The sequence below is a fragment of the Lathamus discolor genome, chromosome 3 (genome assembly GCF_037157495.1).
Source record: "Lathamus discolor isolate bLatDis1 chromosome 3, bLatDis1.hap1, whole genome shotgun sequence".
In the NCBI taxonomy this organism is placed as follows: domain Eukaryota; kingdom Metazoa; phylum Chordata; class Aves; order Psittaciformes; family Psittacidae; genus Lathamus; species Lathamus discolor.
Genome location: NC_088886.1, coordinates 36,509,223 through 36,532,880, shown reverse-complemented (window position 1 = coordinate 36,532,880; position 23,658 = coordinate 36,509,223). Strand labels below are relative to the sequence as shown.

General features: G+C 39.0%; 1 protein-coding gene across 2 annotated transcripts in view; it reads right to left on the bottom strand.

Annotated features, from left to right (window-relative positions):
* The window catches only part of SI (sucrase-isomaltase), a 56,878-nt gene that overhangs the window by 7,267 nt on the left and 25,953 nt on the right, over nucleotides 1-23,658 (bottom strand). For both annotated transcript variants that reach the window (XM_065672642.1, XM_065672641.1), the window contains 19 exons: nucleotides 19,187-19,236; nucleotides 17,774-17,944; nucleotides 16,731-16,880; nucleotides 14,924-15,130; nucleotides 13,940-14,094; nucleotides 11,742-11,910; nucleotides 10,669-10,765; nucleotides 10,445-10,557; nucleotides 10,205-10,330; nucleotides 9,022-9,150; nucleotides 8,797-8,904; nucleotides 8,456-8,518; nucleotides 8,078-8,212; nucleotides 7,203-7,287; nucleotides 6,095-6,233; nucleotides 2,200-2,333; nucleotides 1,736-1,770; nucleotides 1,528-1,644; nucleotides 135-283 (listed from right to left, as the gene is read on the bottom strand). In XM_065672642.1, the coding sequence (XP_065528714.1) occupies nucleotides 135-283; nucleotides 1,528-1,644; nucleotides 1,736-1,770; nucleotides 2,200-2,333; nucleotides 6,095-6,233; nucleotides 7,203-7,287; nucleotides 8,078-8,212; nucleotides 8,456-8,518; nucleotides 8,797-8,904; nucleotides 9,022-9,150; nucleotides 10,205-10,330; nucleotides 10,445-10,557; nucleotides 10,669-10,765; nucleotides 11,742-11,910; nucleotides 13,940-14,094; nucleotides 14,924-15,130; nucleotides 16,731-16,880; nucleotides 17,774-17,944; nucleotides 19,187-19,236 (2,332 nt within the window). The remainder of the gene's footprint in view (nucleotides 1-134; nucleotides 284-1,527; nucleotides 1,645-1,735; nucleotides 1,771-2,199; nucleotides 2,334-6,094; nucleotides 6,234-7,202; nucleotides 7,288-8,077; nucleotides 8,213-8,455; nucleotides 8,519-8,796; nucleotides 8,905-9,021; nucleotides 9,151-10,204; nucleotides 10,331-10,444; nucleotides 10,558-10,668; nucleotides 10,766-11,741; nucleotides 11,911-13,939; nucleotides 14,095-14,923; nucleotides 15,131-16,730; nucleotides 16,881-17,773; nucleotides 17,945-19,186; nucleotides 19,237-23,658) is intronic.

Here is a 23,658-nt window from a genome sequence, read left to right as displayed (position 1 = left end):
AACCTTGTGGTTGTTTGGGGTTTTTTTTTAAATAATAATTGCTGTAACTAAAAGGAAAATTTTAGTGTTAGGAGGGTCATAACTACAGAATTTTCAGTGGAAATTCCTGGTAAGAGCGTAGGAGGTGCACTTACTCATGGAGCATAGGGCGGATCACAGTGCTGCCATGGGCATGGGCTTCATACATTAAAGTGTAGAAATACGGTAGCAAGGTGTATCTTATATTCAACACATTCTTGGAAATCTCCACAAATGTTGCATTCCAGGAAACAGGATCTTGCCTCTGAAAGAGACCTTTGTTAGTCCAGCTGGGTTTTGCTCAGAAAAGCTACAAAAAAACCCAAACCACCCAAAATAAACAAGAGAAAGACAAGGAAATTTCTCTGCCAAATTAGAGCACCTTCCTTTATTTATGCTTCAATTAAGAAGTAAGTGACACTAAAACCAGCAGGTACCACTGTCAACCCTAAGAGGGGAACCGGAAAGGGAAAAAGTTGACAAAAACCTGTGGGGAGTACTGTAAAAACTGTTTAATACAAACTGTCCCAAAGGCATTACACATCCTAGTGTACATAATTTATTACCCCTCTTTTCTGCAGAGCAGCATTCAGGACTTGCAAGCAGACGGTGAAGCACTAATGACTGATGTCAGGGAGCACTTCCAATCTCTATTAAATGTATTGAACAATACCTTGGCAAATTGGGCAAGACTGGAAGCAACATGATAACCCTGAATCTGCATTTTTTTAAAGGCTTTAAAAGACCTATCGAAAGGTATGCTGCTGCAAGATAAAGCACACAGTTTCTGAAAAGGAGACTTTAATCCATCAGATATATGCTATATAAATAGCTCTACTCTGCTAGACCTGGAGCTTTAACTGGAACAGAAGTGCTGTTCCCATTTTTTTTTTTTTTATTTTTCCAGTTATCTTGTTTTACAGCTTTCTACAATATAGTCCTTAGCCAGCACAGACTGACATTTAGGCAATTACTTTCCTTTACTCTTAAAAGAAATACAATATCTGATGGTGGCATATGTGCAGAGTACAGAAATTGCCGAGTCTTACTCCAAAATCTGATTACACTGTTCCATTTTCTCATTGGATGTATAATTATGGTCAATTAGGGCTGAGAGCACTAAGGTCAGCTTTGCTCCTTTAAGTGCATTTGCCACCAAAGCGCTCTATTTTAGTCTTGCCGGCGTAGTGTGTTTAAATAAAAATGACACACAGGGAAAAATACGTAGGAGTTGGATTCAGTCAAAGCAAACTTAAGAATATGATTCCTGTGAGAGGTCCAAATCCCAGAGCAGCATAAAGCCCCCCAGGTGAGGGGGATCCTTATAGGCAAGTTAGCATGTAAATAAAGACTATTTTTATTTGGTAAAGAGACAAACATCTTTTTGTGTCTATTTTGCTTGGAATGATTTTTTTTTGAGCCAGGTGAGCTTGTGGGATGATCTGGCTGGTCTCTATATTGTGTTGCAAAAGCCCAGCAGTTAACAACTGTTAAAAACATATGACTCACCCTTGTTCCTTTCTGATTGTGATTCCTTGAATATGGGTAAAATGCGCCTAGTTCCATCCAGCGAATACACATCTCATACTCTGAGTCTCTGAAGAAGCCACAGATATCAGCCCCTGTCTGAAAGTTTCAAAATGACCCAATTGGGATACAATAAAATTATGTACAGCATCACGATAATTAAATGTAAGGTAATAACTTATTAGCTTACATAAGATATTCCAAAGAGACTGAACTCCATCATACCTGAAAGGAAAAATAATTCAATATCAATGGCTGTTGTTTTGTGGGGTTTTTTTGTCCCCCTTTTGGTATGCTAATACTTACATAGATAATACTTATTGTAATTCCTAATGAGAATAAAAAGACCCAAGCATTAATCCCAGTGTGCCATGTTTTTCTGCTACAGAGAGAGATGGGAGCTGATTGGTCAGGAGCAAAGAAAGAAATGAGGGCAGGACACAGGGCACAAAGGTAGTTGGTCCCAAGAGAATGAAAGAGTTCCTAGCACCTGGTGCAGATCTAAAGAAGTTAAAAAAGGAATTGAACACTTATTATGGTTCCTCAATTAAATTGCTTACATGAGATAAAACCACATGAATACTAGAAGCAAGCAGCTGAAGGAGAAGTATTTGCATACAGTAAATTGAATACAGATACTTTTCTTTCTCATACCAATAACAGATGCAGTTAGCTGATCCCAAGCTGCAGTGTTATCACCTAACCAGTGTCCTGTCCATCTTCCACTGCTGGGGTATGTGGAACGGGCGATAATGATCCCACGCTGCTTGGTGGCATTCTGCAAACCTCTGACATTGAAAATAGAGCAAAAAACAAATTACATGAGAAATATGACATGGGATTTTATCATACCAGATTCTCTGAAATTAAAGGGCTTATATTTTCATAGCAGAGGAGGGCACTGCTGTATGTATGAATATGCATACATCTAATGCAGATGTGCTTTTTATGGCGATTTACTGTGACTCACATATCGACAGTAGCTCAGCAGTGTCAGCCAACCTGTAACTGGAAAAAGAACAGGCAGGCAAGGACATGTTAAAATCATAGAATTATTGAATGTTTTGGGTTAGAAGGGAAAAGGTCATCTAGTTTCAATTCCTTGCCATGGGCAGGAACACCCTCCACCAGACCAGGTTGTTCAATGCCCTGTCCAAAATGGCTTTGAACGCTTTCAGGGGTGAAGCATCCACAACTTGTGGATGTAGCCCAACTTGCGTTTTTTCTAAGGTCTCCATGTAAGGTCACCGTGGCGTGTTCCAGGGCACTTCATTCCTTTCTTAGCATACCTAAAAACTTGCAGCAGCAGTTAAAAATAATTCAGCAAAAATCGCATCAAAAATATCAGAAGGGGCAAAATAGAGGTGCCAGAGCTATTGGACCTGCCAGTATAACTCCAGTTGCCAAAAAGATATTAGAACAAGTAATGGATCTGTAATAACTTCAGAAATAACAAGATGACATGATACCAATATGGAATGACCAACATGGATTTGTCTGGAAGCAACATACTATAACAGCTGTTTTCTTCTTGTGGCAAGTGACAGGTCTTAGAGTGAAGGAGTGACACCGATGTGTGTGACTACCTTAGCATTAGCTGACCTCTTGGTCTGATCACTTTTGTCTTCCTCATAAGCAGAAGGGATTTCAAACAGAGGTTAATCAACTTTTGAGGATGGTGGGGCTTATTTTTATTTCCCAAATTAGAGGCAAAGCCCTTCAGGATGGGAAACATGCAGGCACTTTGTTTTGGGTATAAAAATAGCTAGCACCAGGAAAATGCTGTCATGTATTTCTGATGTTCTGGCACTAAACTGCTATGGCCTTCCTAAGGATCACTGCTGCAGGGAGAGGAGACTGTGACATACTGATGACTCAGAAGAGCCCATGAGGTCTGGGAGGTGCAGGTGTGAATGAGCTGGATGGAGAACCAATTAACCAAGTAACCTCATTCCTCAAATACTTAAAAAAAAAAAAATTAATTTCCTGAAATAAAACCTTGGTCATTGCCACAAAGTACCTGCAGTTGCCAGTACCAGAGTTCCTGGTTCCTCCACTGAGGATATGAGCACCTTTCTCTGTAGCTAATGCTGTTGGTCTAAGTTGTGTGACCAGCATGGATGCATTACTGTTCCACTTTCTTAAAACAACTCCTTTGCAGACATGCATCCACTGTGAATCATTATAGCAAAGTACTAAACCACAATACTAGTCAGAAAGCTTCACTGATTAAATCACACTGTTTCAATGCTAGCTCCACAATAACTGGATAAACAGCTGCTTCAATAATACACTATTTATTTATTTTTCTACTAGATCTGCAGCTTTAGTGACACTATAATTACAGAAAAAATGCACAAGTCACTTTAATTATCATAGTAATTGAACTAATGTGCTGTAATTATTTCTTCCAAGACAAACTGTAAGTTTCCTAGTATCTTTTATTTCTTTGTAACATGCTATTCAACATTTTCAGCCTCTACTTAGTCTACTCTACTTCAACAATGCTTTGGAAATTGCAGATAAAATTTCAAATGTAAAGGAAGTGTATATGGTACTTGGAACTGCTCAAGAATGAGCATGGCCTGAATGTTTTCCTGACTCAGGGTGCCAACTCTGAACTCCAGGGCTGAGCCGAAGCTGTATCCATGAAAAGCAATTACATGTATTCTGTTGCACAAGTAGTACCAAATAATAAATTGGAAACTGATATATATAATATATATGTATATATTGAAAATAACATTTTCTATGAATTTCAAGTGTGAGAATATCTGTAAAGGGTGTGTAAGTTATAACAGTTTCTCTCATGGTACCTCTCAAAACAGAAGGAGATATTTCACTACATTTGTGTTCATACTTAATACAGAGAAATGCTGGTAATATTCCTGTTACTGTCAAATTATTGTTTACTTACAATGCCCAAATTGCATGTGATTTGGCTGACAGAAGAAGTATCAGATATTCCTTCTTATCCTGTCAGCAGTTTCACTTCTGCCTTCACCGGCAGTGCTGCAATGTCATGCTGCCAAGTATAACATCCACTCAGTCAAAAATTCAAGCAGCCTTAATATTTTATTTCTTTTTGGTAATATTAAAGGTAGCAAGGTCTATAAAGTTGTTAAGCCCTCTACAGAAACACTGTTCGTTGCTTACTCATTGAATTGGAGATGAAACAGCATATATGTTATCATTGGATCAGACGTTATCTATAGCAGGCTGGGGTACTATTCAGAAAGGAACTGATAATGAGATTTGCCTTGGAACTGAGAAAATAAATTCTTAAAAGTCAAGCTTTATGCACACAGTTTGCAATTTAAAAGACACTGTTTTCCCCTTTCACTACTACTCAATTTGTTTTAAATGGAGGTCATAATCAAGCCCTTCTTAAATTAACATTCTTAAAAAGTTACATTCATTTTCCCTCACAGGATGTACAGTGTAAGGTGAAAACAGTGGCAGTGCTAGGAGTAATCCAGGTTATGCCAGCCAAACCTAAAAACAGGAAGTATTTTATATTTTAATTGCGATAATGGTGTGAGACTATCCTGGAGTAATTACTGTTCCCAAGAGCTGATCAAGATGTTCAGACCTGTTCTCCATTCTGCCTTGTGAATGAATACCAGAGCACAGTCTTTGGATCGACTGCTGTCTTTTACAATGCAGAGCATTGCCCTGGCTTAGCCTTGGTGGCTGCCTCATAATAGAAACCTCAGCTGAAAAGGTGACACATTGTGTTTGAATGTGTTGGGACAAGGAAACACTCGATGGCGAGTAGTTACATACAAATTAAACTATATGAGAAACACCACTGTAGCCATCTTATTTCATAATCCGGGTCAGTAATTAAGCTTGTACAACATAATGTTTATATGGATGAAGTCCTTGGAACAGGTATACCAAGAACTGCTCACCAACTGGGCGAGCAGTAAGTTTCTTTAGTACCAGACTTGGGTAAACTGTCTTTAAAATGTACCTTGAAAACTGCATCTGCTCAGGGTCAGCAATTTTAAAGCCTCTAGACTCAAAACAAAGACTTTGCCTGCTTGTTCTGAGAGTCAGTGATAAAGCTGCAGGTGTAGACACGCTTGAGCAGGTGTGGATTTTTTCTTCTAGCTGGCTCCAGCTGCAGAAAGTATTTATTGTAGTGAAATAACAGATGCACAGCTTCAGCTTAGAGCTGTGCAGACCCACTTCCTCTTCTGCACATCCCTTCCAGCAGGTCAGGTTCATATTACCCTGCCTGCACCACAGGCAAAATCACTGAGCTATACCCTGCCTGCACCACAGGCAAAATCACTGAGCTAACCGGGCAATATGGGGACTGAAATAGTCCCAGCTGCCAGAGATATAGAACTGCTGCTTAAACTTTGGAACATCAAAGTCTACTTCTAGCTGAACTGAAGAATCAAAGATATTGGATTGAAAAGCAAGATTTCTCAGGCATGTTAAATAAGCTGATGAAATTTTGCCTCGAAGAATATAGACACAGAATATTCATGTGTAACCCATTTTGGAGACAACAAGAAAGTATGCAAACTTCACTTACTCTAGGGTAGGTTTTGTTTGTGACCATCCATAAAGAGAGTGGACATCATAGTGTCTAACTGGGGTACCATCTGGAAGATATTGTTGGCCTTCCATGCATGGAGTTTTGACAATTAGTCCCTCTGACCGATATCCCAAATCTAATGGAAGCAGAACAAAACCACTTAATAATGAACATTCAAATGTTTATGAATTATTAGAGTTACTTTTCCTGAATTGTCATCATTTCATAGCCATTCAGTCTCTTTTAGGCATGTACACTCTCATTTATTTATTTATAATTATAAAAATAGCATTTCCAAAATAGAATATTTCTAACATTGCTATTGAGGCATCTGATTCTCTAAGTGTTAATAGCTCAGCTACAGATGTTCTTACTAAAGAGGCTCAAAGAGTACAAAGTATATTCAAATTCAGGAGGCATTGCAAATCTTTGTAAGCATCATAAGATCATCCATATATACAGAGAAAATGGGTGCGGCAGGGAGTATGGTCTGTGTCTGAATATTAACTTCCTTACAGTTTCTTAGAAACTATTCATAGTAACTGAAAACAAGAGTAAGCAACAGGAGTATGTTAAACTGTTAATAAACCATTAATAAATAATTACTAATTGGTACTGTATGCGAGTACTTATGTAAAACCAATATAAGAATGCTAAGTATTTCAAGTATTTGTATAGATAATGGTAATGTATTCTAGCTGTATTACATGTATATATTATCTATTCTAGCTGAATGGTAATGAGAAGAGACACAAGAATATTTTCTAATTTTTTAATTAATTGCATTATTAGTCAGAGAAAACTGCAAAACAGAGAACTACATTCTTCACCATGCCTAAAGCAAAGCACCTGGATCTAAAATAGGTATCAAAATCCATATGAAGGCAGCTAACTAAGAATATTTTTAAAAATGCCATGCAGTTACAGCTCCCACTGAAATAGATGGGGTTAAAATATACCCATACTCTCAGAACTTAAGGGCCACTTTCAGTTAGGAGTTGTGGTCTTACATAACTAACTTTATGTATTTATGCCACATATACCATATCAGAAATTGCATAATAATTACAATGGACTAAAACTTTTAAGGAGTAATCAGACTTACGAGGCACATATGGTGGCATATTTAAGAGGTCATTTCTACAGCCGCCAATGGCACCATTCAGAAAAGTTGCTGGTTCATTCATGTCCTAAAAACATAGAGCAAAACTTGATTGTATTTGCTTCAAACCTACAAAACACATTAAATTCTATATTACAAACAAACAGTGTTGTAGAAGAAGCCCTTGCAGCTGTAGTTGCAGTCTGCCATTCCATGTTTTCTTGCCAATATCACAAGATCTTAGAATCACAGAATAATTAGGGTTGGAAAGGACCTTAAGATCATCTAGTTCCAACCCCTCTGCCATGGGCAGGGATGCCTCACACTAGACCATTGCCCGAGGCTCTGTCTAACCTGGCCTTGAACACTGCCAGGGATGCAGCATTTACCATTTCTTTGGGCAACCTGTTCCAGTGCCCCACCATCCTCATAGTGAAGAACTTCTTCCTTATGTCTAACCTGATCTTCCCCTGTTTAAGTTTAAACCCATTACCACTTGTCCTATCACTACAGTCCCTGGCATGGTGCAGGGACAAGGAGCCACAAAGTGTTTCAAGGGAAGAACTGTAAGTCTGGGCTGCTTCCCCTGTGCAAAGAGTGTCACAGTGGAGGAAGAAAGTCACAACATACCAAGGCAGTGCAAGAGTACAACCTAGAGCCAAAGTGGTGCCTTTGGTTGAGGGATCAGCTTCTGCCTGGTGCTCTGATTGCTTTCCCTCCAGCCTAATTTTTTTTATTTTACCTAATGGCAATTCAACACCAGATACCCTCTGAGCTTCATCAGTAGTACATACACTGTGTAATTTCTCTGCTACAGTCTGGCAGAGAAAAAAAAAGAAAATAAATTACCCAGAAATTGAATGTGTTTCTACACTTACAATCCACAAGCCATCAAACTTGAGGCTTCTTGAGGTGTTGGTGGGATTGTTGTATAACTCTAGGATTTCTCTCTTCCACCATTCTACTGTGGAATTGCGGAAGAAGTCTGGAAAAGCAGCATGTGCTCCATAGAGCTGTAAAAATAGTAGAAAAACAAAACAGATACATGTTTGAAAGCATCCTGTTACAATGTTGGAATTTGTTTAAAAAAAACAAATAAGTTACTTCTTCGCTAACTTTTTTTGGCTCTGTTATGAAGTATAGCGAGTTTCAGCACCTTCTCACCAGATTCATCAACTAGTTTGCTGCTATTTTCCTTAATTCATGCGCTGCTCTGTCTATATTTGAGTCAGTAAGCAAACCATAGCAATATTTACCTGTATTTGGGTTTCCTCAGGCAGTGACTCATCGACTTCCACATCAGGAAGAAACGGCCAGACCTAATATGACAAAGGACATTATTAGAAAATAATCAAACCACACTGAATGAGCATCAACAGCAGACAGATATAACCATTCTTCCCTGATATCTATGTGAATGACAACACAAACTGAAGGCAATTCAATTTGTAGCATTTATTACATGTGTCATTTACATCCAGGCATGACCATCCTAATAACAGACTTTCCCACGAAGGATAGCACTGAAGCCTAGGCTGACATGGTGTTTACTTGGATACAGCATGCCTCTACCATCACCATTTTTAAATAACAGTACCTTGGAGTATATAATGTCATTGGTATTGGGCCATTTTATGAAGACATCATCCTGCACACCTCTTGAGAAGGGAGGATAATTGGTTTCATTTCCAGAGATGGTTGGATCCTATAATTAAAAACACTTTTACTTGTATGCTCAAAAAACAATTTTAGAAATGCTGTTGCATATATTCTTCATTCTGCAATGATATATTGAAAGTTAAAAGTAGTATTCAAAACTGACCAGGATAACGATAAATCTCATTCCTTCTTCATGTATTTTGTTGATCAGAGCTGGTAATCCAGCAAAGCGTGTGCCAATGGTGAAGTCCAGTTGCCTTTCCATATAGTCAATATCTGCATATTGGACATCCTGCAGTAAAATAAATAAATAAATAAATATTTTTTTCTATTTTGCCAAATAGAAATTTATTAAAAATCTGCAAAAACTTCTGACCTGTAAAATTGAGAGCAGCTGTAACTTTAAGCTAAAGCTATTAAACGAATTTTACACACCCTATCAGCAAGTCTAGTACAAAATAAACCCTTTGCTACTGCATCTAGTCTAAGGGTAGAAACTAACACATGACAGAGAAAAATATCCTAGATTTGTACGTACAGTTATGTACACAGAAACTGTACCTATGCTACCATATCTGTAAGGTTGAAACAGTTGCTCTGTATTGAGAGCATGATGTTTATTATATTTTAAATGAAGAGTAATATTCAATTTACATTGTAATTTTGTTAGGTATAGGTGCTATTCCAACTTTCCCAGCAACAACCTCTGCCAAATCATAGCTGATAAGACACAGGGCAATATACCATAGAATCATAGAAACAGACCACTGAAATGATGCTGATTCATTTCTTATCTTGCTTGTTTCACTTGTTGACCATTGCTGTTTCATAACCAGCATGGCTAGAGCCCATGACTGACTAAGGCATCTGGGTGCTGCTTTGATACGAATGATAAAATAATTACAGCAGCCCTTGGCCTACGTTTAACACAGCTTAGAATTTACAGAAATGTATGAGGGCAATAATTTTAAACTAAAGAAGGGATATTTAGGCTGGATATGAGGAAGAAATTCTTTACAATGGGGGTGGTAAAATACTGACACAGGTTGCCCAGAGAGGTGGTAGGTGTGCCATCCCTGGTGACATTCAAGGCCAGGCTGCATGTGGTTCTGGAAAACCTGATCTAGATGAAGATGGCCCTGACCATTGCCACGGGTTTGACTGGATGACCGTTGAAGTTCCCTTCCAACCCAAACTGTTCTGTGATTCTGTGTTCAGCTCTGGCATAAAAATGGTCTGCTCTACTGTGGTGGGGGCTTTGATTTTGTGTTTTTAAATGGTCTTTATTAATACTAAGAAGCCAAAAGTTCTAGCATAAGTTCAGATGTTAACTGCTACCAGCTTACGTAGGGAATACCAGCTGCCTTCATATCCTCCACCAGCTGGGCAATTTCTGAGTCACTCGTGTATCCATAGCGGCACAACTGGAATCCCAAAGACCAGTAGGGTGGCATGACTGGTCGTCCAATCAGCTAAAAATAAGAAAGAATATTTGTGGTGAATACATGAGATGAGTAGAACAAACCAAACCAACCAATTAAAAGAAAAAAATAAACAACTAGTTTGTAACAAAGTAAGAATCTTACTGCAGTGTACTCCTGTACAACAAGTTCTGGAGTTGGGCCCAAAACCATGTAGAAGTCAAGGATTCCGCCTATGGTGCGGTATGTCAGGGCAGGTGTTGGCTGTAATGTCACATCTGGAAATGGAGAAAGTGAAATAAGAAAAGGGTGCCTGGATTTGCCAGTGTTGCAAAGCAGTGATCGCAAAAGTAAAACACACTGAAAAAATAAACCTAAGGTTTTCTTACCCATTGCATTGCTGTTAAGCAATAGAACTCCATGGGCATTGTTGTCTTCTTCAAGAGCCATGTAAAATGGCTGATGACCATAGGAATTCAACTCATACTGCAAATGACATAAAATACATATTAATAGGGAAATATCACAAGCATTCACTAAGTTACATTTATTAATAAATTCAATAAAAGATGAGACATGACTGCCAAACATACAAGTAAACTCCAGAATTATATACTTAAACCCTATACACCTACAAAGCATACCTACAGAACTTCACTTTCAACTTCACAATTTGAGTCAGTTTTCTTCAGACTGACCAGGCAGAAAGGGTGAGGCACTGGAATTGGTTGCCCAGGGAGGCTGTGAGTGCTCTATCCCTGGCAGTGTTCAAGGCCAGGTTGGATGAAGCCTTGTGTGGGATGGTTTAGTGTGAGGTGTCCCTGCCCATGGCAGGGGGGCTGGAACTAGAAGATCTTGAGGTCCTTTCCAACCCTAACTACTCTATGATTCTATGATTCTATGATATTACTACATTAAACACTTGCTAATGAGAAAGCGCTTCCCCAGGAGAAGATGATGGTGGCATTCTGTTCACTTTCATTTACTCAAAAATATATTCAAATCTGAACTGGAAATTCAGCTATTTCGTTGGTCATTCCCTCAAAACTGCAAACATTATGCTACCTCATAGGAAATAACAGAGGGATACAAATAGATGTAAGATTTCTGATTTACCTCTGTAAATACTAAATTAATCCCAAAGTAGCAGGAATTCTCCTGACTCATGTCTACCTTTCAGAATAATTAGCTGAGAAGAATAAAAAAGGAGGAATGTGCTATTATTCCTAAGCCATTTGTTGTCTTCAGACATCTGACTGCACACACACTGGTCTTGCTGGTCAAAGTATGTTTAGAGAAGACCACTGCAATTGAGACACCATCCAAATCATAAGCCATGATAAATGCAATCAGAGCAAATATGTGTCCAGTACCAGCAGGCATCCACTGGACTTTAAAGTGCTGCTGGATACTTCCACACATTAGGATCATTGGTCCAAAACCCACATTTGCTTCCACTTACAGTAGGAGCCTGATCCCTTGTGAACATCCCCCAGGAGTGCCAGCTCGTGTTACGTCGAAACGTTGTGTGCTCATTTTCTCCAAGTCCATATATATATTGGGATGGCAAACGAGTAGAAATCTGAATGAACATGTCACTGAATGTGAAGGTGGGCAGCTGCGAATCCCAGCTGAAGTGGAAAGAAGAAAAAAAAAAAGAATATGGTGTTTTCAGGGCTGTGTTTAGCTGACACTTTTGGGGGGCTACTTTTTTTCTCTGAAAAATCTTCAGTAAAGGTGGAATAATCTGTTACGGATATGGAGAAAACTACAAGCATATGAAATGGGGATGTCTAAGAATTTGATATGCAGTTTAGAGACACAAAGTCCTCTGTGTCTCTCACAGACATAAATATTATACACAGGCGTCATGCACACAAAGTTGCATCATATTTTGGAAATTTAGTGAAAAAATATGTTTCAGGAGAGTATAATCCTATTTTCCTCCCAGACTGATCCTTGGTGCCAAATGGTATATAGTAAATAATGTGCTTTTTACAGTTCACCTGACTTTTTGTGCAGATTACACTGAAACTGTATTTGTTGTAAATCAGCATGTTTAGAGTCAGAAAACAAACTGCACCCTGATGGCGCTCTACCAAAGAATGACATCATTCCAAGACATTGATTTGTAGTTTGAATGATTACTCTTGTTGGCAAAAAAGAACTCAGCTTGCAATGAAGTTTTGGGTACTTTAAAAAAATTGTGTTAAGTTTTTTTTTGTTGTTTTTTTTTGTTTGTTGGGTTTTTTTTTTTTTATAAAAACCATAACACATACAACTGCTAACATCATTGTTCTGTTTTCTAGCTCCAAATTCATCTTAATCAAGGAAAACAGTGAAGCTACTGTCAGACTTATAGGCTGTCGTATTACCAAAATCTGTCTGCAAGTTAGTTAAGACACTAATTCTATATTTTTTTCATAACCATTCCTCAAAACCAAACCAAATGATCAGCCCTTAATGATCAGTGGTGTGGTCACTTGTGGAAAAATTTAGGAAGCATGGAAAATTGTTGTGCCTCTCAGACAACTGGGAACTGCACAAGAAATGGACTTTGGAGTTGTCTGTCTTCCATACTTCAACATGTTGTAAAGGATTTTTAGCAAGTGTCAGACTAAGAAGTGACCAGGGAGAAACCTTAGATAATTATGAGAAAAAGCCAGGATATTGCTTAGGGCACTTTGTCCAAACTCTACCTAGTCCTGGGTCGGAGCAATCCCAGGCACAGCTACAGGCTGGGCAGAGAAGAGATTCAGAGCGGCCCTGCGGAGAAGGACTTGGGGGTGTCGGTCGATGAGAAAATGAACATGAGCCGGCAGTGTGCGCTCGCAGCCCAGAAAGCCAACCGTATCCTGGGCTGCATCAAAAGGAGTGTGACCAGCAGATCAAAGGAGGTGATCCTGCCCCTCTATTCTGCTCTTGTGAGACATCACTTGGAGTATTGTGTGCAGTTCTGGGGTCCTCAACATAAAAAGGACATAGAGCTGTTGGAGCAAGTCCAGAGGAGGGCCACGAGGTTGATCAGGGGACTGGAGCACCTCCCGTATGAAGATAGGTTGAGAAAGCTGGGGCTGTTCAGCCTGGAGAAGAGAAGGCTGCGTGAAGATCTCATAGCAGCCTTCCAGTATCTGAAGGGGGGCTATTGGGATGCTGGGGATGGACTCTTCATTAGGGAATGTAGTGACAGGACAAGGGGTAATGGGTTAAAACTTAAAGTGGAAGTTTCGATTGGATATAAGGAAAAAATTCTTTATTGTTAGGGTAGTAAGGCACTGGAATGTGTTGCCCAGGGAGGTTGTGAATGCTCCATCCCTGGCAGTGCTCAAGGCCAGGCTGGACAAAGCTTTGGGTGGCATGGTTTAATGTGAGGTGTCCCTGCCCATGGCAGGGGAGTTGCAACTAGATGATCTTGAGGTCCTTTCCAACCCTAACTATTCTATAATTCTATTCTATGATTCTAGTCAGTGTTCTCATACAATGCAATGGTGAAACAACGTCCACTGGAGCAGCATCTGGCATTTGGCAGACAGAACCATTTCAATGGAAGGGTACAAGAGCAAATCTTATGGTGTTTAGAACACAGTACACAAGGAAATGGCTTGGCTTGAAAAGAGCTAACTAAACCAACTGAAATAAAATAAAATTACTGTGGCTTACATGATTCTTCCTGTGCTTTTGCGACGAACTTGTATACCAAATGGTTTTTTCTGAACTGATACTTCATAAAGTCGTTCCTCATCTGTGCTTGTTGGGGAGCTTGGGAGATTTAGTGGTACTGGAACCTCATATCGTGCGTTTTGATAATCATAGATCTATAAAGTAAAAGTCAATTCATTTCAATGAATGAGTTGGTTGAAATCTTATCTATAGTAACAGAAATCTGATCTGATAGAAAATAGTTGAAAAAGCCGAGATGAATGTTTTCTTTCAGTATGTATTCTTTAACCAATTAATTCACAGTAGTTTGTTTGGGGAAAAAAAAACAAACCTAAAGGATCTATTTTGGATCAGGAATGGATTGTCCAATTATTTATATTAATTTAAAATATTCTCCTATATTTAAAATATAGTTATATATATATATATGTAGAGTGAATATCTTTCTGATTCATGTTTTAGACAACTTTGAGAGATTCTTTTTAAAGTTTGCTGTATTCTGAAAACTGAAGGGAGTTAAGTTTTTTATGCCTGACTGCTTTAAGGCTTCACAATTATTTCAGTGTTATTATACTCACAGTAATAAATTATAGTCTGAACAGTAGTGTATTAAAGATTTTAGAATAGAAGTAAAATGATTAACTTAAAAATCAACTGTGATAATGATAACTCTTATAGATGAATTTACCTGTATATTAATAAAAGGCCTTCAGTTCCAGAGTCTGTGGTTGACATTTTAGATATACATTGACATTATACCTTTGATTCATATAATTTCATTGTAAAACTGAGTACAAAATTCTAGGACAAAAAATATGCAAGCTAAGAGCAGTAACAGTTGATTAGGAGAAACATATCTAGGCAAGGGTGCTACAGTCTGTGTAATATAAAACTGACTAGAAAAAGACCTTATAATTTTTATAAATAAGGCTGTTTTTAACAATGTGACATTGCATACTCGTAGAAATTCTGGAATGACGTTACCTTAAATTGCAGCATGTGATTAAGATGATATTTCACCTCCAGGCGTAGTGTACTAATTGGAGTAGTGTAATCCTCATTAGCTTTGGTGTTGGCACTGTTTAAGATGAGGTTGGCTGCCAAACCTGATGAGGTGTATTCTACTTGGTCTACAGAATAAGCATTGTCAGAGCTGTAATAGCAGGATGGAATGTCTGGGCCTGATGTTTCCTGATGTAAATAGAAATAAGTTACAGGTTAGTGAGCTACACTGGCCTGCTGCATTTTTTGTTAGCTATTAGCATGGAATCCAAAGTTTCCATTTTTATCAGATATCTATCAAATGTAGAATTTGTGGAAAAAACTTATTCAACCAGTAAACCGAACCTATTTATCTCTACACTAAATCAGATATAAACAAACAATCCAGTGAAGGCTGCACAAATAGTTCAGTCAGGAAACTGAATGCTTGCACTATGAAGGTGAATGCAACTTCCCTGTATCTGTGATCTTCAGCTGAATGCCACAACATAGCTTAATTTTGGCCTCTTAGAATTCCTAAAGCTTCCTCCCTTTTAATCCCATTGCTCTCTGGTCACTGGCTGCCTTCAAGGGGGTGTGCCCAAAACCCATTGGATATTCAAATGAAACCTTTCCATTGGGTTTATTCACACAAATTAACCTTAAAATATCCACTGAGAATTACATCCTATTTATCAAAGATCTCCTGACAGCAAGATCAAAATTACTTTCAGTTTCCTGCTATAGTTGAACATAAACACTCAAACTAGGTATTCTGAGGTCAGATGAGCTGGTGAATGTTAATACATTAGCCTTCCACTTCTGGATATTTGCCATCAATCCTGCCTAGCTGTTTACATGAAGCTATGTCTGCTTTGCAGATTTTGTTAATGAATATTTATTCATCTACTTTCACCAAAACCAAAGCACCTTTCAACCTGAGCAAGCATTCAAAACATACTCAGTTCATAATACGACCAGAGTTTGATTTCACAAGAACAGTCATTTCCAAATGTCCAAAATTTAAAAATACTATTCCTAATAGTGCAACAAAACCAGGACAGTGCAACAGTCACTTCAGCTGTTGCTGGTTCAAGAGTAGCTAGCAGAAAATTTTGGTCTTCATGGTTAGGATGTATGTCCAGGCTGTAAAATTTAGATTTAGAGGATCATGGAGTAATTTAGTTGGAGGAACCCTTTAAAGTTTAACCCTACAAGGGCACATAGCTCCCATATAATATCCCATTAATATCCCATGGGATATTAATGAATGAAGCTATGTGTTAAAGAACTGCATGTCAGAGATTATGATTTCAAAATAGCTCCTCAGCATGGGTATATGTAATTAAGTTCACATAAGAGTCAAAATTTTTAGTGGATTTAATGATTTTCTCCCAAACTGAGATCCAGAGTAATCGGTTTGACTTAAAGTATGCTTGAGTGACTACAAAGATGCAACAAAGGCGATACACCTTTCAGGCCACAGTGCAAGTGAAACAGAAGAGGTAGCTGAGGATACTATTCTATTTTTTCATATCTCTAATATAACTTTTTTCTGTCTTTCAAAAAATGCCGCATTTTAGCTTGGCTTCTGAAAGACTTCAGAAGAACTTACATGATTGGCAACTACCTTAGTTTTAGTGAAGTAAATAACATCTGCTAGTACAGCTGATGTCTGTGCCCCCATTTTATTTGCATCTGACAAATCTGATGGACTATTTTGGTTTTCCACTGCAACAACTATAAAGAGAAAGCTATGATCCTGGAAATGTTTCCATCTCATGAACTTAGAGAAATTATTTTTGCTTACATCCCAAACACAGCCAAGTTGTTCACATCTTTCTTTTGTTGGATTGGGACTGGGATAACAGTCAAATCTTTCATTGACACTCTGTTGTTGAGTCCATTGTACTGTGTAAGATTTTCCTAGTTCAAGCTGAAGTCCTGTTATATGAGCAACCTGTAAATATTAACCAATAAACAGTTAACAAATCCCATATCACATCCATTTGCCCTTCAGTCAGTGGAGAACACATTTTGTTATGTCAGTTCACAAAAAACTTGTCCTGTAACATTTGATGTAGTCTCACTTATACAAACACACACAACTGATTTGCTTGCAGATAAAATCTAAAAAATTAAGAATAATAAAAAAAAAAGTGCCAATCCCACAGCTCCCTTGGAATAAACCAGGAATAAATGTAAGGGCACGGCTCCTTCATTTTTAGAAATATGAATGCAAGAGGTAAGAAAAAATGGTTTTATTTTCATTCAGCAACTGAGAAAACAGGTAGTTCAGGTGCTTGCAATAATTAAGGAGGGTGTACAATGCAAATTCAAAGCAATGCTGGAGATATCCTTAGTGTGGGAAATCACTTGCATGAAAGCTTCCCACTAGCAACAGCACACTTGCTTTGCACATGAATGCACTGTGTTGCTCTTTTCCAGATTCACCTTGTGAAAAATTCTGCATGAAGTGATAAACAAGGTTTAAACAGTGTGATTTTGTTTTAAAAATCAATGCATAAATATTCATTTAAAACAGAAGTATTTGTAGCCATCCTCCAATATAACATGAAACCATAAAAGCTATTCCTCCTCATAGATCTTAAATGTTGCTGAATGAATAACTGCATAGCAAAACTTTCTGTTGTACAGAAGGTCTGAGAGAAAAATGTAGAAGCACTTTCTGTGCAGCTGAGTTGAATGCAATTGTACTTTTTTTCTGTAACAAAATAGATGTCATATTTCATTGAAATGACATGATGACAGAGTGCTGTCCTTTATAATATATAAAATAAAGTGATGCAATTTCATAGCTGTTCACTTTCTGTTTTCCCTTTCTTGTGTTACCTTTTCTGAAGGATAATATGTGATAATATGAGGAGAATTTTCCTCAGCATTGTTCTGAGATACAGTAACTGCTGTTATTTCCTGAAGGCATCCCAATATCTTGATTTCTTCAAACATCAAGTTGTTTGGATCAGCATAATTGCTGGTTATAGCAGTCATAGTTAGAATGTTCTGAAAAAAAAAAATAGTGAGCACATATTTATTAAAAAAAAAACCTGTCAAAATACTCCCTATTAAACAATTTTTTTCAAAATCTCATGTTGCAACACTAAGTAAGCCAGTAGTTTTTTCCCTAACATATTAATTATTACCTTGCTTATTGTCACAATAATGCTTCTCACCATGCATATAATATGCTTTATAGTTGTGTTCCAGGTTCCTTTTTTCGCTTGTTTCAGAAGTAAGAAACGGCTGGCAGGTGTCTGTTACAGGCAGTTAACCTCTACTCTACTGTGACCTTGCAGGGTTCTAACAAACGAAGGCTCGTATTCAATTTTCTAATATAAAAATACCAGTTCCAAGTCAATTCCATTCCTTATTATATTAAAAGTCTAAACAATGGATCTGTACCGTGGCTGGCACATGTGCCAGTGTGAAACTTCCTTATTACTCTCCATGTGAAAGTTTATGTTAATTTTTAATTCAACAACATTACAGCAAGCTAATGGTTTTGTTACAAGAGTCTCAAACTCCAACAGTAACTGAGGTTTCTTATCTACTAATGATTATATGATTGAAAAACCCCCACTAATGCATGTGCTTCACTCCCATGTTCTCATGCATTCTTTCTCGGTTGCTGCCCTGGTGTTTCATTATGGCAAAGCAAAGAATAACTTTAGCAAAAATTATTGCTATTATTATACTAAAAATATGCTAACGTATCACTTGGAGTCCTTGTCATATGGTATCTAGGGTCAGTATTGAACAGAAACACTAGTTGGACTTCACTCTGTCATAAATTAACCCTGCCAAGGACGTTTCAGTTTAAAAAAACCCCAAACCCTAAAACACAGCCTTGAAGTAGATTCTGTGGGTACAGGCAAGGCATACATCTCCCTCACTCTTTGGAAACATTCAGCTATATTTTCACCATATTCAAAGAATTTTTCAGTATTTTGAGAATCACAAAGATTACATTTACCACCTTCTGGCCTCTGTTTTAACTACCAGTGATGCTTTGTATTCCTCTCGTTCAATAAATTTTGTTGCTGAGTTTATTATTCTTAAACAGAATTTCTGTAGATTCTTATGTTAACTAGGAAAATTAAAACCAGCAGATTTTAATCTCAGTTAAAATGACGGTGTTTTGAGCATGACTTCTCTTTCATTTTGTCAAATCTTTAGCTTCTTAGTAAATCTTACTGCTGCTAACATTGAAAATTATTGTAGGATCTTTTAAAATAAAATACTTACATTGGAAACTGTGAACTCGTAGTAAATGTAGGCTTTACTGTCGATTGTACCTAAAAGGTAAAGAAAGAAGTTTACATTTGCACTTTGGAAAGGAACAGCATTAAAACCAGGACTGTGCCACAAATAGAGACCAATAGATTTCTAATTATTATCATTACTGCATTCAGAATAATGTTACTTCAAGAAAAGGAAATGTCTCTTTTACTTTTTTCCTTAGGCCAGTCTCCCACGAGGTCTAATTCTCCACATTTCCGAAAATTCACTGAAACCAGCTTTTCTGAAATGAATTGTGGTTTTTTTTTGGGTTTTTTTTATTTTACTGTTACACCTTCTTACCTTGTCTTAAATGTGGATGAATGGCTTGAAGCTAATCCGTTAAAATAACCTAAACGGTACTTTTCATGCCAAAATGACAATAATAATAGTAATAATCTCTACCACAGAACCATAAGAGGGGAAATAATGCACACCCAGGGAAAAGAAATCCAAATGTTGAGTCAATCTGGCATTTTTTCCACCATGTACGTAACGGAAAATACTGTCATTGCAAACAAATTGTAAACAGTTTCCCTGAAGAGAGTGCAACCTGTAAGTTTTGGTCAGGAAATAAACTCATAAGATGTTTTATTGTTTTGTTTCTTAACAGAAGTGAGTACAATAATAGCTTTGTTATTTTAGGCCTTGACAAAGGAGTACATAGAGCTGTCACCCATACCTATAGCAGACACCCAAGGCCTTCAATATTTATGGCAGCAATAACCAGCCAAATCACAGCTCTATTTCTTAAAAGCATCCCAAACTTCCACCAAACTAAAAACAAAGAAATCGAGGCTTGAGTATTTTTCTGGATGATATGATTGGTACAATGAAAATAATAAATAAGAGATCTTCAGGTTGAATGCATGCTGTAGAGAACAAAGGAGCTATGCAATTAGGAAATGGGAATGCAGTTTTGAATGCCAAGACCTGCCTGCTTTCATGGAAGCTGAGTTGGAGCCCTGGGCCCTACACAAGTGAAGCAAATATATTGTGACAAAGGATAAAGGTAGCTTTTAGCAAAAGGAGAATAAACCAGAGAAAATCAACCACTTAAGTGTCTAGAAGAAGGTGATTAGTTGTATCAGAAGATGTTAGTTTTCTGTTAGCTGTATCTGAAGTAAGAATGTACGAATTCAGATACTGCTGTGGATTTACAACAGTGAGGTTAATTCATATGGGACAGTCTCTGTCATCTCCTGAATATCTCCTTAATATCTCTCCCAAAAAACATGCGTGCGTAGGCAGACACCTGGTGTATAAAATGCCTCCATGAACTACTGCCTGCAGGACCTCTAACTAATTTTCAGGATTATAAATTAAACACACATAATATCGAGTGTTTAGGTTAGACACTTCATTTTCCAAAATTTCCTTCATCTCAAGATTAAAATGAAGTATATCTCTGTGGTTATATAATGGAAAAGCTTTTCTCCATTGCTTGAGAATGACCTCTGCTTTCCTTCGACAGGCATGAATTACACAAATTTAAACTCATATTAAAGCCTCATGTAAGGGCTACAGAACTGATGGACAAGGGTAAAGCAGTTGATGTCATCTACCTGGACTTGTGCAAAGCGTTTGACACTGTCCCACACCACATCCTTCTCTCTAAATTGGAGAGACATAAGTTTGATGGATGGACCACTCGGCGGATAAAGAACTGGCTGGATGGCCGCACACAAAGAGTTGTGGTCAGTGGCTCAATGTCCAGCTGGAGACCAGTAACGAGTGGTGTCCCTCAGGGATCGGTGTTGGGACCGGTCTCGTTTAACATCTTTGTTGGTGACATGGACAGTGGGATTGAGTGCACCCTCCGAAGGTTTGCTGATGACACCAAAATGTGTGGTTCGGTTGATACCCTGGAGGGAAGAGATGCCATCCAGAGGGACCTCGACACGCTTGTGAGGTGGGCTGATGCCAACTTTGTGAATTTCAACCATGACAAGTGCAAGGTCCTACACCTGGGTTAGAGCAACCTCAGGCACAGATACAGGTTGGGCAGAGAAGAGATTCAGATTCAGAACAGCCCTGCGGAGGACGTGGGGGAGCTGGTTGATGAGAAAATGAACATGAGCCAGCAGTGTGAGCTCGCAGCCCACAAAGCCAACTGTATCCTGGGCTGCATGAAAAGGAGCGTGACCAGCAGATCAAAGGAGGTGATCCTGCCTCTCTATTCTGCTCTCGTGAGACCTCACTTGGAGGATTGTGTACAGTTCTGGCATCCTCAACATAAAAAGGACATGGAACTGTTGGAACAAGTCCAGAGGAGGGCCACGGTCATGATCAGTGGACTGGAGCACCTCTTGTATGAAGATAGGCTGAGAAAGCTGGGGCTGTTCAGCCTGGAGAAGAGAAGGCTGTGTGGAGACCACATAGCAGCCTTCCAGTATCTGAAGGGGCCTATAGGGATGCTGGGGATGGACTCTTCATCAGGGACTGTAGTGACAGGACAAGGGGTAATGGGTTAAAACTTAAACAGGGGAAGTTTCAATTGGATATAAGGAAGAAGATCTTTCCTGTTAGGGTGGTGAGGCATTGGAATAGGTTGCCCAGGGAGGTTGTGAGTGCTCCATCCCTGGCAGTGTTCAAGGCCAGGTTGGACGAAGCCTTGGGTGACATGGTTTAGTGTGAGGTGTCCCTGCCCATGGCAGGGGAGCTGGAACTAGATGATCTTGAGGTCCTTTCCAATGCTAACTATTCTATGATTCTATGATGAGATGCATCAGCAGGTCCTGTGGGAACTGACAGATGAAGTGTTCAAGCCACTGTCCATCATAGTTGAGCGGTCATGGCAATGCAGTTCAGTTCTTGTTGACTGGAAGAGAGGAAACGTAAGCCCCATTTTTGAAAAGGGGAAAAAGGAAGACCCAGGGGACTACAGGCTGCTCAGTCTCACCCTGGTGCCCAGAAAGATCATGGAGCAGATCCTCCTGGAAACTATGCTGAGACACATGGAAAATAGGGAGGTGATTGATGACAGCCAACATGGCAACACTGCGCTTGACAAATTTCGTGGCGTTCTGTGTGGGGTGACAGCATTAGTGGACAAGGAAGAGCCACTGATGTCTCATCTACCTGGACTTGTACAAAGCATTTGACTGTCTTACATGACATCCTTGTCTCTAAAGAGAAGTGACATGGATTTGTCAGATGGGCTATTTGGGGGATAAGTTACTGTCTGGAAGATTACACTCAGAGTTGCAGTCAACAGTTTCATGTCCAAGGGGACCACTGACAAGTGGCGTTCCTCAGAGGTCAGTTGAGACCCGCACTGTTTAATATCTTTAACAAGCTTGAGAGATGGACCTGTTCAAACCTCATGAGGTTCAACAAGGCCAAGTGCAAGGCCCTGCACCTGGGTTGGGCCAATCCCAAGTGCAAATGCAGGCTGGTGGAGACTTGATTGAGAGCAGACCTAAGGAGACAGACTTGGGGGTGCTGGCTGACAGGAAGCTCAATGTGAGCTGGCAGTGTGTGCTTGCACCCCAGAGAGCCTACCGTATACTGGACTGCATTAAAAGGACTATGACCAGCAAGTTGTGGGTGGTGATTCTCCCCTTCTCCTCTGCTCTAAAGTACTGCATTCAGCTCTGGGGCCCCCAGTATAAGAAGGACGTGGAGCAAGTTGGAAGAAGTCCTTAGGAGATCCACAAGGATGATCTGAAGGCTGGAGCACCTGTCCCATAAAGACAGAGAGAGAGCTGGTGGTGTTCAGCCTGGAGAAGAAAAGTCTCCAGGGAAACCCCAGAGCAGCCTTCCAGTACTTAAGGGCCAACAAGAAACGTGGAGAGGGACTTTTTGTAAGTGGTAGGATAAAGGACAATGCCTTTAAACTAGAATAGGGTAGATTAAATATTAGGAAGAAATTTTTCACTATGAGGGTGGTGAAAAGCTGCAACAGGTTGGCCCAAGAGGCTGTGGCTGCTGAAGTGTTCAAGACCAGGATGGATGTGGCTTTCAGGAATGACTCTGAGATTCTGCGATCCTGGTCTAGTAGGTGTTTCTGCCCATGGAAGGTGGATGGATCTTTAAGGTTCCTCCTAATCCAAACCATTCAATTAGTCTGTGATCACAAGAAATGATGCTGGCAGGCCTTGCATATTTAGAGTCCAAGGAAGAAACAAGATCTTTGGCCTCTATACTAAAGGAGAGGTTTGTAACATGACAAGTGTATCCCATACAAGCTTACTCACATGCTTATACACCACTATGTTTTGGAAAACAAACAACATAAAAAAACTTGGCTTCAGCACAATAATTTGGAGGGAACAAAATTTCTACTCTTTTCATAAGCAATTTAAATAATTCCAGAAGTGAATAAAAACTAGTGCTAGTTTTTAATCTTCTACCGATTCCTAGCATCAAACACTAATTATGTGCATTCTTGCACCCATTGAAACCAATCTCTGCGTATGCCAGAATATGTCTTGACA